General features: G+C 44.8%; 1 protein-coding gene across 1 annotated transcript in view; it reads right to left on the bottom strand.

Annotated features, from left to right (window-relative positions):
• Nucleotides 1-913: 913 nt before the first annotated feature.
• SLAMF6 (SLAM family member 6) overlaps nucleotides 914-16,453 on the bottom strand; it is a 32,915-nt gene continuing 17,375 nt past the window's right edge. The window contains exons 2-8 of the mRNA XM_080823916.1: nucleotides 10,477-10,809; nucleotides 6,271-6,531; nucleotides 5,707-5,835; nucleotides 5,426-5,464; nucleotides 4,255-4,334; nucleotides 2,596-2,670; nucleotides 914-2,224 (exon numbers count right to left, since the gene is read on the bottom strand). Of these exons, the coding sequence (XP_080680042.1) occupies nucleotides 2,177-2,224; nucleotides 2,596-2,670; nucleotides 4,255-4,334; nucleotides 5,426-5,464; nucleotides 5,707-5,835; nucleotides 6,271-6,531; nucleotides 10,477-10,809 (965 nt within the window). The 3' untranslated portion in view covers nucleotides 914-2,176. The remainder of the gene's footprint in view (nucleotides 2,225-2,595; nucleotides 2,671-4,254; nucleotides 4,335-5,425; nucleotides 5,465-5,706; nucleotides 5,836-6,270; nucleotides 6,532-10,476; nucleotides 10,810-16,453) is intronic.

A 16,453-nucleotide genomic window follows, 5' to 3' on the forward strand; every position in this document is an offset into this window, starting at 1 on the left:
TACTGCCCCGGGGAAGATGGACTGCTGACTCAGCCCTTAGCCTGGTTCTGCAGAGTAGGGAGAAAGGGTGTACAATTTCAGTCCTGCATGAGGAATAAGTCCCAGAGAGGCACTGTGCCTCACAGAGCCTATAATTAACAATATCGTATTGTATACCTAAAAATTTGCTAATAGGATAGGTCTTATGTTAAGTGTTCTTATCACATAAAAAACTAAAAATTAAAGAGATTAGAGGAAATTTCTTGTGGTGCCAGATATGTTTATTGTACCAGTTGTGGTCATGGTTTCACGAATGTATTCTTATCTCCAAACTCATTAGGTTGTGTGCATTAAGTATGGACAGCTTTTTGTGTGTCGATCCTACCTCAATAAAGTGTTGAAAAATAATTTGTTTAAAGATCTCAAACTTGGGGTATCTGGGTGGCTCAGTTGTTGGGCATCTGCCTTCGGCTCAGTTCATGATCCCAGGGTCTGGGGATCCAGCTCCGCATCAGGCTCTCTGTTCAGCGGGGAGACTGCTTCTCCCTCTCCCACTGCCCCTGCTTGTGCTCCCTCTCTCGCTCTGTCTCTCTGTGTCAAATAAATAAATAAAATCTAAAAAAAAAAAAATTTTCAAACTCACACAAAAAATTAGAAAATTCTTCCCTAGAGATGAAAGAATTAAATTTTTAAATACGATCAGAGGAAAAAGGTAGGAAATGATGTGGAACCAGGACACGGAGGATGTATCCTTCCTCCTCTTTTGTGCTGGGGATTTGCAAGAAGATTCTGTCAGCTCAGGAGGGATGCAGTTTCTTAATGGAAACAACAATAGCAGAAGTGATGCTCACACTTACTGAGCTCTTTCATGTGATAAGCCCCAACACAGGGGGCTGCAGGTAACTCGTCTTTAATTCTCACAAAACTCTACCACACATTCATTTATTTATTAAAAAGTATCTGTTGAACATTTTCTATGTGCCAGAGGCTCTGGATACAGAGATAAAATCGTCATGGTCCCTTTCCTGGAGAGGGTACAGTAGAGCAGGAGAAATGGTCATTAAATAAAAATAAATATTTAATGGCATATGATAAATGACACATAAGGTGTGGCAGCGTAACAGCGGTTAGGGTTAGGTCCAGTGACCTGAAGGTCTTTCTTGGAGGGTAACATGTATGTATTGAGACCTGTAGAGTAAGGAGGAACCAGGCAGGCAGAAAGGGTCTTGAGGCAGATGTGAGGAAACTCTCTTCTCTGATGGAGGGGCTGAAAGAGAATCAGAGAAGCCAAATCAGAGAGGGGCAGGGAGGGAGGCGTGATGGCTGAGGTTGCAGGTGGGCCAAGCCATCCAGAGCTACGGAGACTCAGTTTCTTTCTGAGTGCCTGGGAAGCCTTGCAAGGCCAATTTTAAGCAGACAAGTGAAGGATCTGGTTGATATTAAAAATATTTCTCCAGCTGTCTTGTAGAGAATGGATCAGAGGGAGATAAGAGCAAAAATTGGGGAAATTTGTTCAGAGCTTACTGTCACATTCCATGTTGGAGATGATCATGGGTTAATACAGGGTGGTGGATAAGGTTTGGAGAGAACTGGGTCAGTCTACAATACATATTTGGGCCTGATGATGGAACAGCTGAAGTCAAGGCTAACTCTGGTTCCTGGTTTGAGTAACAGGCTGATCCCCATTTTTCAGTCTAGGAGACCAGAGCTCAAGAGGTTGCAGAACATGTCCCAGGAGGTATGTCTATAAAAAACATGTGAGGATTTGGAAATTGGCCCAGCCAATTCCAGAGACAACATACATAACAAATCCACTGTACTCCCTCCCAGTGAATCACAATCCAGCTTTCTAAAAGGGGAGGAGGGGTTGTCCTCTGAATTATAACTCTCTGTCAAACAGAACTCTGTCAGTTGCCAAAGAGAAAGTCAATGTCCAGGCTTGTTCACGGAAGCATGTTTTGGCCTGGAGCAGATTAGAACATGTTATTTGGATCACACGCTGGAAATGACGTTATTCCTAAGACGTTTGACATACTTGAGAAGGTTCTAGTCCGAGGAACTGGAAGGGATAATCCTAAATATTCGAATTCTGTTGCCACACAGAAACCAAGCTGTGTTCTCCCCGATGGGATCAGGAGAAGCTGTGTCACTCTGAGTTTGAGAAGAAGCTGAGTTTCTTTTGAGACCTTTCAGCAACTTAAATGACATTGTTGAGGGCAGTTGTCCTGGAAGAAATAGGTTTACTCTAATGGAAAAAAGGAAAATGAAGAAGGTTAGTAGAGACAAGAGCCTCCCAGGCTACCTTTCATGGCTGTAGAGAAGGTCTGGAGAACACTAACTGGCGGATAAGGATATTGATAGCTAAGGCAAAGTTAAATTAAAAATGGAATTTAAAAAATCTCATTAAATTCAGATACGTTGAAAACCTACTTATGGGTGGAGATCCTAAAATACAAGATAACTTCTTGGATATGTTTTGGTGATTTCCTGAGGCTTTCTATACCCTGCTGGTATTCTTGCATGTATAGAACGACCCCTTTACTTGTACTTTGTCTGTAAACTTACAAGTCTGGGAGAGAGGTAAGATGTGAGAACAGGGGGCAATCATGGGCTTACCTCTTTGGACTGATGAACTGTGGAGTAAATGGTGGAGAAATCACTGCTTTTCACAGGTGTTGGGCTATTTATTTGCTGCAAAAAATAACCACACACATTTGTCTCACACAGATGAAGAGATATTCATGCACAGACGCATTCCGGGGGAAGACAATGTGATATAGAGGCATGATGTCGAAGTTCTTCAGGAGGAAAAGGCTAGAGACTGTGTGGCCAGAGGAGCTGGAGACCAAACACCATGAGCTCTCCAACCTGAGAAGTTTACTGACACTTCCTGAGGCCCACACAGAAGCACAACAGCCCAGCAAACCAGTGGCTCAAGAGCCAGAAAGGCACAGAAGGGCGACCTTGTTGGCAGATGGTGTATAGAAAAGGAAGGATTCTTTCCTGCCTCCGACTCTGCTCTCCTTCCTCCATTTTGAGAACTGATTCTATAGCTGAAGCGTACAAAAGTATTGGGTCTTTTGTCTTAGATCTTTGCTCGCTACAACTGGAGGTATTGCCTGCTCTAGTCTGTCCCTTGACTCAAATTGCCTTGTCCTCATGCCGTTGGGTTCTCCTCAAGCCCGGGGAACGGAAAAGTAGGAGGAACCCCCAGTCTGAAGAATGGTTCTGCTTGGAATACGAATACAGCCATAACAGCAGAAGTGCCTGTGCTCACACGTTTCGACATTTAAAACTAATTAAGGAATATTTAGGGTATTTATTAAAACCTCTGGGACACTCCAAAATATAATTATTGCTAAAGAAGAAGTTAGAAAATTTGCTGGAGATTCACGTATTCGTTTGTTGAGGGCGATTCATCCTGTCTTCAGGATGACCTTGAAAGGAATGTTCGAATAAGCGAGAGTACCCCTTCTTGTTACCTGTCTTCAAGGGACCTACCTTGCAAGTAACCGTGAGGGGCTGTGTGACATTTGACACTCACTTGGGGAATCTAAGATTTCTAGCTGGACCATTGCTCCCATGAGTTGGCAAATGCTGAGGTATCTTGGCTTACTTTCCAGAAGATGTATGGTATTATTCAGAAATGTTCACCTGCAGGTGCTTCACTTGGGGGGGGGGGTGGGAAATTGCTGATGTGTGGCAGAAGAGTTCCTGGTGGCTGACCAAGGCCATCTGTTATGTTGCAGGGGGGCGGGGAGAGGTTTGAAGGCTGCTCATGCTTTTACCGTCTTCTACTGTTGCAAATCCTTGCCCCACTTCCCCTCTTGAGAGACTGCTTCTGAGTTCCCCTATTTCCACTGCATCCAGGGTGAGAAATCCCCTGTGACTGAATTGTCTGCTCTGGAAACTCTCAGACTTAAGTGAACTCTGATCCATTCAGCAAGTATTTACTGTGCATTGTGCTCAGGGAAGAGAGAGGAAGATGCAATTTTCACTTCAGGTAGCTTGTAATTAAGCTGAAAATGGACAAGACTTACTGATGCATCACACAGTTAGAGGACCATGTTAAGCAGGGTATGAGCAAACACACCATGGGGCTTGAGCCCTGGGGGCTAGCTAGGTCCCACATACAATGCCATAGCTCCTGCCGCTGCCTCTCCTCTCCTCCACGGTGTGCGTCATTGGATTAGTCAGATGATTGTGGTGACAAGTTTGTGAACAAAGGCTATAAAAATCATGGCAATGATGGAGTATAAAGCTGAAAAGACTCACCCTGTTTGGATGTGTGACATGAGCATACACGGTATTCCCTGGAGAGACGGAGACATAATCTATGTTCCTTATGGTCTCTGCTGTTAACATAGGAAGGTGCAGTCAGTGTCCTGCCCTCCTGGGACCTTTGCCTACACCAGGGCACTTTTTGGCTCTAAAGAGGCAGTTGTTCAAGGCAATGTCCTTCCCTAGGGTTCATTCATTTTTGACAGTCTTTGAAGTTCCGGGTTGAACCAGAACCTTCTAAGCCATGCGTTCTATTTCTGACCTTATCTCTTAGAGGAATGTGGTCTAGAGGTACCCTAAAGCTTCAGAGTCTACCTCTGGGTTTGCACTGGGCCAGGGAGCTCCTGGACCAAATAGCACTGCCCATACAAGGGCTAGAGAACCTCCTTGGCAAGTTTAATGGAGCCAGATTAGGTCACATATATAATATTGTTAAACTTCTCAGATTATATTGTAAGTGATTATACTCTAGAGGATTATACTCTATAGAGGACTATATTATATTATATTATATTATATTATATTATATTATATTATAGAAACTGGAGGCTCTGAAAGTTCAATTAACTTGGTACAAAGCCAAACAGGAAGTGATGGAACAGGAAGTGATGCCTGCCTTCTGACTGTGAACCTCATGTTTGTCCTCTACACACGATGTCATATATCTCTCAGCCAGGAAATGAGACTCACAGCCAATCTGAAGCCAGAACCTGTGTTCCTGTCTCTATATCATACTTTCTTTTTGGACTGTGTCTACTCAGTGTTCAAACCTTGGCTGAAAGAGTGATGGGTCAAACAGTTTGTCTTTGGACCTTTGATGCTCTAACCTTGTCCCTGCCCTGGACTTGTTGGGTGATAATGGACAGGCCACAAACATTTCACAGGCACCTGGTTTCTCATTAGCAGGGCGGAGAATGACCCTAATCCCACTCCAAGAAACTGAGTGAGTGACTGGTTTGCATGCTTGTAAGGGGTCCTTTAGGTCCCAGAGGGGAGAGACACGCATAGTTACAGGTCATCTCCTTTTGCAACATCTGGTCCATCTCAATAATGACATTCCGACTCCCTCCTCTCTCGTTATCCAGCCCTCTGACTAGCCCTTTTCTCCTCCGTTAGGCTCTCCCCATCTGCTCTATGATTGGGAGCTAAGATTCTGCAAGCTCACCAGGACTCTGGGTTTGTGGAGTAGAGAAATGAAAGATGCCTGAAAAATAAAATCAGGTAAATTGAAATTTGTGAGTGTAGTGAGAGAGGCTCCCACACCCTACCCCATGCCCACAGGTGACTCTCTAGAGGATGTGGGGGAGGCGGGCTGCAGGGGAAGTGCAGCTAGACCTTGAAGCTTGGTTGGGCATTTTCCGGGAGGACCCACTCCCCTTGGGAACTTAGCAGGTGTTTGGTCACATCCCAGGGGTTGTCCCAGTGGACCAGCCTCCCTCCTTTTACCTGTTCTCCACAAACAATTTTTTTTCCTCCAAACAAATAACCCCACAGTGGTGACTGTGCACATCAAAATAACCACAACCACAGTTATAATCCACTTGGTATCGGGCTGATTTTTCGTACTCAAAACACCTGAAAAAGGAAAAAGGAAGTTGCATTTGAGACCCAGGGGGTGCTTTCCTCAGAGCCTCTGCTGAGCCTCTTTTAGGCCCCCTTTTGGGAGCTGGCTAGGCTCTGGCTCTGGGTAGATTTTCTGAGAGTGGGAGTCCTTGTGGCAGACAGGACAGGAGCCTGGTAGAGCCAGAGTGGGGAGCAGTTCTGACTCCCCAGGGACTTTGCTCCTGGGCTCGGAGTGAGCTGGAGGTGGGGTTGGGGGAGGGAGGGAGGGAGGAGAGGCCCTCTGGAGGTAGTGAGAGGCACAGAGTGGCAGGAGTGTCTGTCCTCTCCCAGCAGTGTTTGGCTGCCTCCCACTGGGCCACTGTTTTGGGGAATCACCTTGGGCAGGAGGGACACACCACACCCCACAGCTGCTCAAAGCTCCCAGAGGCACCTGAGACAGACTGTTACCTTCGCAGAGTCTCTGAGTGGAGACAGAGAGGGATATGTTGCTGACGGGATTCTCAGCTATGCAGGTGAACTCCTGTTCACCGGAATTCCTGGAGTCCCAGGAGATAGTGAGGTTTGCTTCACTTATAGATGTGTTTCCTACAACCTGCCACCTTACGAAGGTGTCCTTTGAGTCCTCCACAATGCAGGTCATGTGGATCTCACAGGTCCCAGTCTCAGACAGCCAAGTGCGACTGGCAGTTTGTAAGTTCCTCAGTCGTCCTGCGGGCAGAGAGAAGACCCGAACTAAGAACAAATGGCTTGGTTCAGCCCTCTGTGAAAAATATCCTTCCCACCACAGAATGGTTCTGCATTCCACCCGACACTCCATGCTATGGTCTGTGTACTCTGTAAGTAAGTTGGCGTCTATTGCTTAATTGATGACACCAAGGGCGGAGGTGGCCCAATGATGAAGGACATCTGCATGAGACGGAGTAGCCAGAGGGAGAAGTGGTAGAGACACACCAGGGCAGCCACCAACTAGTTAGATGATTCCGGCTGCTTGATTTACTTTCTGGGCCCGGTTTATTCCTGGTGTCCTTTCCAGCCTTGCACATAGCCTCGTGTAAAGACATTTGGGAATTCTGCTGAGGGTCGACTCTACTTTAGCCAGGGCAGAAGCCAGGAGACCACGCTCAAGAACCGTGTTTCCTCAACCATCACAATTCCCTTCCCTAGCTGGGATGAGAAATAAAAGCTTAACATCCTCGAGGAACTGTATTTCTCACAAATCTGCAGGAATCCCAGACCTCATTGTATCGGGTGCTGGCTCCCACGATGGCAAAGAGACTCTGGTGTGGAATGCCAGCAAGTCACAAAGGGAAATGTTGAGAATCGAGAAACCAGGGAAAGGAGTGAAACTGAATGAGCGAGGAACTCTAGGGAGCGAGAAGTACATTCAGACACGTGAGAGACCATCTGCTATGGAAATTTCTGAGAGCAGAGGCCAGAAAATATTGGCTATTAAGATGTCAGTAGCTGTGAATCAACGGGGAAATGGGAGTGTACAGAAAAGGCCACCGACATGGACTTGGCCAGAGGGTAATGGTGACCCAGAGGAGAACTGAATGACCACTGCCCACCCCCCCCCACCCCGGTCCGTTCTGGTAGGAAGAGATTGAAGGATGCTCCAAGCTTTGTTAATGGAGCAAGAGGTGGGACATATTTCGAGAGAAAGGAGATTTTGTGTAATGGCAAGTGTTGGATTTGGAGTTAGGAAGACCTAGGTTAGACTCATGGCTTTGTCGCTTACTGGTTACACGACCATGGATACATTTTTTAATCTCTCTGAACCTCAGTTTCCTTATCTGTAAAACTGGGCAATAATACCAACTCCTTAGGGAATTATGAGGATTAATTGAGACCGTGCCTAGCACAGCAATGGCAAATACTTGGCATGAATGCCACATTTCCCTCAACTTGTGTCCACGGCTGACCTCAATCTATCTTGTTACCTTTTTCCACTTAATGAATATAAAATTGCCTACGTGACATTTCCACTTGGATATAATGTGTGTCTCAACCCATCACGTTCAAAAGCATCCCTGTTTTTCTCTTCCAAGCCTGCTCAGTCCGTAGCCTTCAGCACCCTTGTTGGTAATCACCTTTCCAGTTGCCAAAAGCCCCGGAGCTGATTCACCCCTTCCTCTGATACATATCAGGACATCCTTGTGGCTTTACCTCCTAAATATATCCAGAGTCCAGCCCCTTCTCCTTACCTCCGCTGCTACCACCCTGGCGCGAAGCACCAGCAACTCTTGCTTGGCTTGTCACAGTGGCCTAATTGGTAATTGGCTTCTACTGCTGTCCCCTGGAGCCTATTCTTAAGGGAGCAGTCAAAGGGATACATGAAGCAAGTAAGTCAAGTCATATTACTGCTCTTCAAAATGCTCTGATGGTCCTCAGCCTCACAGAGTGAAGCCAAAGTCCCTGTGATGGTTCTCAGAGCTTTCCCAGACGTGGCCCCTATTTCTTTAGTGATCTTGTTTCCTGTTACTCTCCCCTTGCTCTGCTCTTTGGTGTTGGACCTCCTTAGTGTTCTTTTAGCACGCTGGGCACAGGGAATGCCTATGCTAGATGGCTCTTTGTTCAAACATCTACATGGCTCACTTTCTCACCTCCAACGGGTCTTGGCTCAAATGCTATTTACTCAGTGAGGCCTGTTATGATCACCCCATTTAGAACTCACCCCTGTTCTCTGGCAGTCTCGATGCCAAGAGGCCCTGAGAAAGGACTGGCATTGAACGTGGGGAGTATGGTTATTGCAGAGGAAGTCATGCTTGGTCTTCTGAAGAATGGAAGAAGAACATTGTCTCAGCAAGTATGATGGAGCCCAATATGGGGTCTATTCTCAGATTTTGAACTGGATGTCTCTCTTCTCTCCAGGGTCCTATCTCTGCCTTGATGGTCCTGGTCACCCTGAGTGATTCTGCTTGTAGTGGGTTGAATGATGACACCCTCCCTTCCCCACCCCTCAGCCAAAGGTAGCCCCATGTCCTAATTCCCAAAATCTTATTTGGAAAAGGGTCTTTGCAGATGTAATTAAGTGAGATGAGGAGTTGATTCTGGATTATCTGGGTGGGCCCTAAATCCAATGGCAAGGGTCCTTGTAAGTGGAAAACAGAGATATTTGAGACAGGAGAGGAGATCGCCCAGGGAAAGGAGGATGCAGAGACTGGCGTGATGCTGTCACAGACCAACAAACACCAAGGAATGCCAACAGCACCCAGAAGCTGGAAGAACCAAAGAATGGATTGCCCTCTAGGGACTCCAGAGGGAATGTGGCCCTGCCCACACCTTGATTTTGCACATAAGCCCTCTGGAATTGTGAGAGAATAACATTTCTGTTGTTTTAAGCCACCATACTTGTGGTGTTTTGTTTTGGCAGCCTCAAAAAACTAGTACACCGTCCCAGGGTGATTGTGCCCCTTTGGTTGGAATTCCTATTGCAGACCTTTCTAGACAATCTCTCTTTCCCATCCTATTTACATGTTCTGTGTCCTGTTCTTTTAGGGACACGACTTTGACCAATCTGAAATGGTAAATCCATTTGGGGGATTCTAAAGGTTCACATGTAACCTATTTGTGGTGACATTTTATTTTTACTAAAGTGCTTTTTTTGGATTCCATGTCTTAACACAAAGGATTCTGGGTGAATTTTAGATACCATGGATTCTGGAGGAGATAAGAATTATAGAATCTTGGTAGCCTTTAAAGTTGCCAACTTAATGCTTGGATCTCCTGTACAACATTCCCACCAAGTTACTATCTTAAAGCCATTCATGACATCTCTGAACAGCATTGATTGTCAAAAGGAGGTTTTCCCCCACCCCAATCTGATTCATAAGCTGTCTCATAGTTTTTATAACTTTATGTTGAGGACATGAGCCATCTGGGGGAAATATTGTTAGAAATTAAATAACCTTGAGATGCCCGAGTGACTCAGTTGGTTAAGCATCTCCCTTCAGCTCAGATCATGATCAAAGGGTCCTGGGATCAAGTCCCACATCGGGTTCCTTGCTAAGTGGAGAGCCCGCTTCTCCCTCTGCCTGCTGCTCCCACCGCTTGTGCTCTTTCTCTCTCTGACAAATAAATAAATAAAAATCTTTAAAAAAAGAAGTTAAATAACCTTGATAGAAAATATCTTTTTTATTATCCACTCATCTTTATAGGGCACTATTCTCTACACTGATCACTCTGGGGGGTCAGACCAGCCTTCATGTAAAAGGAGGGATCATGTCAGGTACTCTCCCACTTACTGTCTCCATGACTGCAGGCAGGTTGCTGGCACTGACTCGAGGCTTCAGGCGTAAGGGTGGCACCTGCCTCATGGAGCTGTTGTGAAGAATATACTAGAGATACAGGTAATGCACAAAGTAAGAGAGTCATAGCGACTTCACTTCTGCTACTTCCAGACTTGCTGGTCAAGAGGAACTATTTTAGGGTGTGAGCGAGAGTGATGGCATTTGAAGCCAGGAGTTACAAGACTTATGTTCTTTTCTCCACTCTGCCACTAACTGGTGGACTTGCTTTTCTGCCAGACCTCAGTCTGACCACAAAGCCATGCCCTTTACCACTAGGCTACAGTGCGTACTTGCGGTCACATAGGATCTGACCTCCGTAGTATCTTTCAGTCCATACACAATTAAACCCCACGCTTTGACTCACTGAAGACCTGCAGAGTGTAACAGGAGAACTCTCTAGAGGTCTGAATGGTCATCTGGGCGCAGTAACGTCCTGCGTCCGCTGCGGTCAGGTTGCTGAGTCGTAGGGAGTGGTTCTCCGCCAGCTGCAGTCGATCTTTCCGCTCTGGGTCAGTCACGAAGAAGTGCAAATCTGGAGCAGCTTTCGGCAATATGAAGGCGATGGAGTTTCCATCGTGAAGCCAGGTGATGGACTGAATATCCGTAGGCACAGGAAGTTTCAGGGAAAGAGTTACCGACTCCCCCAAGACCCCATTCACTGTCAGTGGGTTTGAGCTGTTTTGTGAAGCTGTGTTCCCTGTAAGCAAAGAAGGGAAACAGCTATGACCATCCCCCTCTGCCTACCCCTGCTCCCCACACCTTTTCCCCTAACTCTACCCATCTCCCATCTGTGAGAGCCTTCTGATACCCAAGCCCAGACATAGGAGGGAGACAGACAGGGGTTAGGAGAAGTGCTGAAATGGACAATCACAGAGGTTCCACTCCCAACGAAATGTGTGGCGTTCCTGGATAATGGACAGTTGGCCCAGATGGTTCTGGCCCAGTCCACCCTCCCACACAAGCCGGTCACTCCTGGGTCATGACCACGATATCTGACTCCAGCTTCTGAGTTCTCTGGGCATGAGGTGGACGGAGACACGGAACTTCATCTACGCCCTGGCATAGGCTCTAGAAACCACCAGTCTTTGCTGATGAAGTTTAACGAAAGCTCAACACTTACTGATTACCTACTCTGCTCAACGTAGTATGTTTGTGGGGCTTAGAGGACTGATCATGAGAATTTACAGCTCTTCTTATCCATTATTTCCTTTGATGCTTTACAATTCTGGGAGGCAGGTAGGATGGATATTACTATCTCCATTTATAGATAAAGGAACCGAGGCATGAAGAGTTTAACTCATTTCCCCAATGAGTTGTCCAGATAAAGAATATGAGTCAGGATTCAAACCTAACTATTCTGGCTGCACTACTTTGTGCTCTTTTTATGATACCAGAAGATACCTTTTCTATTCTCAAAAGGATTATAGTCTAATTGAGGAGATAAAACTGATAAAGATCAAAGTAATATATATAAGGAGCTCCTGGGTGGTTCAGTTGGTTAAGCGTCTGACTGTTGATTTTGACTCAGGTCATGATCTTAGGGTGGTGGGGATTGAACCCCACATCGGGCTCCGTGCTTCGGGGGCAGTCTGCTTGAAGATTCTCTCCCTCTGCTTCTGGCCCTCCTCCCGCTCACACACACACACACACACTCTCTCTCTCTCTAGCTAGAATAAATAAATAAACCATTTCTTTAAAAAAGTCATAAATATAATTTCAAAAGAAGAGATAAAGGCCATATTCTCATGTGCTTATCTCAGAGCCATTAATGTTTGAGCAAAAAAGATGAAGTAGTCACAACAATTCTTAAAGATGCTTCCTTAGCATCCTTTGCAAATACTAAGCCCTCCCCACACCATTTTGTAGTCCAATTTACTCGTTTGTCTAACTGACCGTGCCTTAATTATCCTGGTATCCCAGCACTGTGCCCGACATGAAGTAGGATCTGGAAATGTTTGAGTCAATCAGTGAAGAATTAACTGCAACCACGACCCAACCCTCTCTAGATCTCTTCCTTCTCAGGAGAGGATCTGAGCAAGGAGGAGATAGCTCTTGCGATCCTGACACTCAGCCTCTGGGTGAGCTCTCGCTTCCTCTCTCCCTCCTGGACGGTCCTGTGGAAGCTAGGCGCAGACACACGGCAAGCAGCCCCCTCTTCACCACATCTTTCCTGTCAGGAGCTCAATGTGCTCGTCTCAGTCGTCTTAGCCCTTCTACCCTCTAGTAACCACATGGGTGAGTATCACAAGCAAAATCTTGAGCAAAGATTTATTTTGCTTTTATTTTTATTATTGATTCCATTTATTGAAAGTTTAAAAATGGGCAAAACAAATCTGCTGCTAGAAGTCAGGACAGTGGTCCCCTTTGAGGAGCAAGGAGAGAGCAGGTAGGAGGGAACATAAACAGGGAATTCTGGGCTGCTGCTAATGTTCTATTTCTTGATCTGTGCCTTGATATACAGATTTATTCATTTTATGACAATTCATTGAGTTCACACTTAGGATTTGTATAGTTTTCTCACAGTGTGCTGTATTTCCTTTACTTTTTAAAATTTAAATTCAATTAATTAACATATAATGTCTTACTAGTTTCAGAGGTATAGTGATTCACCAGCTGCATTTAACACTCAATGCTCATTACATCAAGTGGCCTCCTTAATGCCCATCACCCAGTTAGCCCAGCACCCCCCCCCCACCTCCCCTCAGCAACCCTCAGTTTGTTTCCTAGAGTTAAGAGTTTCTTATGGTTTGTCTTCCTCTCTGATTTTGTCTTATTTTATTTTTCGTTCCCTTCCCCTATGTCCCTCTGCTTTGTTTCTTAAATTCCACATATGTGTGAAATCATATAATTGTTTTTCTCTGATTGACTTATTTCCCTTAACATAATATCCTCTAGTTCTATCCACGTCATTACAAATGGCAAGAATTCATTGTTTTTGAAGGCTGAGTAATATTCCATTGTGAGATATACATATATATCTATATCTAACATATTTATCCACTCATCTGTTGATGGATATCTTGTAGGAGAATGAAATTGGACCATTTTCTCATACCACACACAAAAATAAACTCAAAATGAACGAAAGACCTGAATGTGAGACACGAATCCATCAAAATCCTAGAGGAGAACACAGGCAGCAACCTCTTTGACCTCAGCTGCAGCAACTTCTTACTAGACACGTCTCCAAAGGCAAGAGAAATGAAAGCAAAAATGAACTACTGGGACTTCATCAAGATAGTTGCACAGCAAAGGAAACAGTTGATAAAACTAAAAGGCAACCCACAGAATGAGAAAAGATACTTGCAAGTGTCTTATCAGATAAAGCACTGGTATCCAAGATCTATAAAGAACTTAACAAACTCAACACCCAAAAACCAAATAATCCAGTCAAGAAATGGGCAGAAGATGTGAATAGACATTTCTCCAACGAAGACATCCAAATGGCCAACAGACACATGAAAAAATACTCAATGTGACTTGCCATCAGGGAAATGCAAATCAAAACCACAGTGAGATACCACCTCACACCAGTCTGAAAGGCTAAAATTAACCAGTCAGGAAATGACAGGTGTTGGCAAGGATGTGGAGAAAGGAGAACCCTCCTACATTGTTGGTGGGAATGCAAGCTGGTGCAGCCACTCTGGAGAACGTATGGAGGGTCCTCAGAAAGTTGAAAATAGAGCTACCCTATGACCCAGCAATTGCACCATTAGATATTTATACAAAGGATACAAACATAGTGATCAGAAGGGGCAGCTGCACCCCAATGCTTAGAGCAGCAATGTCCACAATAGCCAAACTATGGAAGGAGTCACTGTGTGTTCTATTTCAGTTAAAAATGTTAGAACAACAACAAAAACAAAATCAAACCAAAAGAGTTACAATGGCCTACAAGGACCAAAATGATTTGCTCATTTTTATCTCTCCGAACTAACTTCCTATCACTCTCCCCAGACTGGTTCACTTTGCTCCAACTATACGGGCCTGGCTATCCTTGAGTAGACTAGGGCTCATACACGTGCAGGTCCCTCCGTCTGGAAGCACTGCCCCCAGGGGTGCAGGGTGCACGGGGCTCACTTTTTCACCTCAAAAAGGTATTTAATGCACACATTCCCTTCCAAAGAGGACCACTCTTCCCTCATCACCAACCTTCACCCTTATACATTCAGCTGCCCTTTCTTGAAATTTAAATTCAGTTTCATTACCATACACTGCATCATTGGTTTCAGGGGTAGAATTTATGATTCATAGGTTGCATATAACACCCAACACTCATTACATCAAGTGTGCGCCTCTTAACGCCTATCCCCCCCCACCTCCCCTCCAGTGACCCTCAGTTTGTTTTTTAAAGTCTCTAATGGTTTGCCACTGCTCTGTTTTCATCTGATTTTATTTTTCCTTTCTTCCTGCTATATTCTTCTGCTTTGTTTCTTAAATTCCACATATGAGTGAAATCATGTGGTATTTGTCTTTCTCTAACTGACTTATTTCCCTTAGGATAATACCTTCTAGTTCTATCCATATCACTGCAAATGGCAAGATGTCATTGTTTTTGATGGCTGAGTAATATTCCACTGTATATATATCACATCTTCTTTATCCGTTCATCTGTCAAAGGACATCTGGGCTCTTTCCATACTTTGGCCATTGTGGACGTTGCTGCTATAAACATTGGGGTGCTGTGTCCCTTCAAATCACTATGTTTATATCCTTTGGGGTAAATGCCCAGTAGTGGAATTGCTGGTTTGAAGGGTAGCTCTATTTTTAATGTTTTTGAGGAACCTCCATGCTGTTTTTCCAGAGCGGCTATACCAGCCTGCTTTCCCACCCTTGTACGTTCAGCTGCCCTTGAATTTATTTTTTCCATAATGCTTACCATCTAGCATACTTTATAATTTTCTTTTTTTTTTTAATTCTTTCTCCCTTCCACTAGAATGTAAGCTCCATGAGAGCAAAGATTTTTGTGTTTTTTTAATTGTTGTGATCACTCTGGAACAATGTTTGGCACGTTGTAGGTACAGATGACTCATTCAATGAGTATTTGTAAGGAGTTTGGGAATACCCTGGGGCCCGAGGACTCCCCAGGAACTGTTGCCTCTCTGTCTAGCATATTCCTTGAAATCTCCTTTTTAAAAAATTGATTATGCATTTAACAAGACATTCTTCTACTATTTGCTTAGTTCTATGGTAACTCAGTGAATGAAGCCTTAGAAATCATGGCATTCAGACGATAGGTATTTGATTCCTTTTATGGACCAATTTTGGGGCTAAAGATTGGGAATGTGAATAGAAAATGTTGGTCTTCTGGGCTTACTATGTGGAAGAGGAGCCCGGTAGGTAAGGGAGTAGTTTTGGTGCAGTGAGCTAGCCCTTGAGCTAGGATGGGGCTGACCTCTGCACTGCCTTGTACCTGCTACACTCAGTACCAAATCCTTCTTTCTTTTTGTTGTTATTATGAAATGATTTTCCTCTCTTTTCCAGAATCTTGAGAATAGGGATTGTGCTTATTCTCTCTGTATCCCCAGCACTTAGCACACTTTCTAGCTCAATAATTGCCATGCTCTATGGGACAAAGAAGTGAGCATGAGGGGCTGGGAGACTTGGGGGCTGTCGGGGAACACTCACAGGGGAGATAACATTGTAGCAGTGTTTGAATAAAAACAAGAGGTTCCCAGAACTTAATTATTTGTGATTCTTCCAAGATTGTCCTCCCTGCTCTTTCTCTGCTCTGCTTTTTGCTTGAAATGTCCTTCTTTGCCTTTTCCACCTGGTGAGTTTCTAGTTATTCTTCAAGGATGAGCTCAAATATCTGTTTGCCTCTGCTTATATGTGTGGGGAGTTTGCTTGGGTACAGGGTAACGAGAAAGGAGTCCGTAACAGAAGAAGAGACAAAGCAGGAGAAGGTGGAGAAAGGGAAGGTAGAGGTCCCTGACGGTCTACAAATAAAGAAAAAGGCTGGAGGCACTTTGCTTGGGGAAGGGGAAGGACAGAAATTCCAGAAAATATCCCAAAACCCTTCTGTGAGGCTTTGGACACAAGGAAAGATTCTTCAGGGCCCAGGTGATTTTGTCCCCAGTGAGAACCCCACGACTCAAGAAACTCTTCAAAGCTTCTGCCTTTTGTCTTTTAGAAACTAGCTAAAGAATTGTTGGAACAGGAAGAGACACTTCGAGTAGGATCCCTTCTGTCCCCCGCCCCCAGGGCAGGCCTGGGCAGATGATTCATAAAGTGCCTAACGGTTAACTCAGCTTCATCATAGTGCTAAAAATCCCTGCCCTGGGAGAGCATAATCCTCATAAGCATAACATGCATTGTATGTATAGGCATGTTTTCTGAGT

Source organism: Martes martes, assembly GCF_963455335.1.
Source record: "Martes martes genome assembly, chromosome: 15".
Lineage (NCBI taxonomy): Eukaryota > Metazoa > Chordata > Mammalia > Carnivora > Mustelidae > Martes > Martes martes.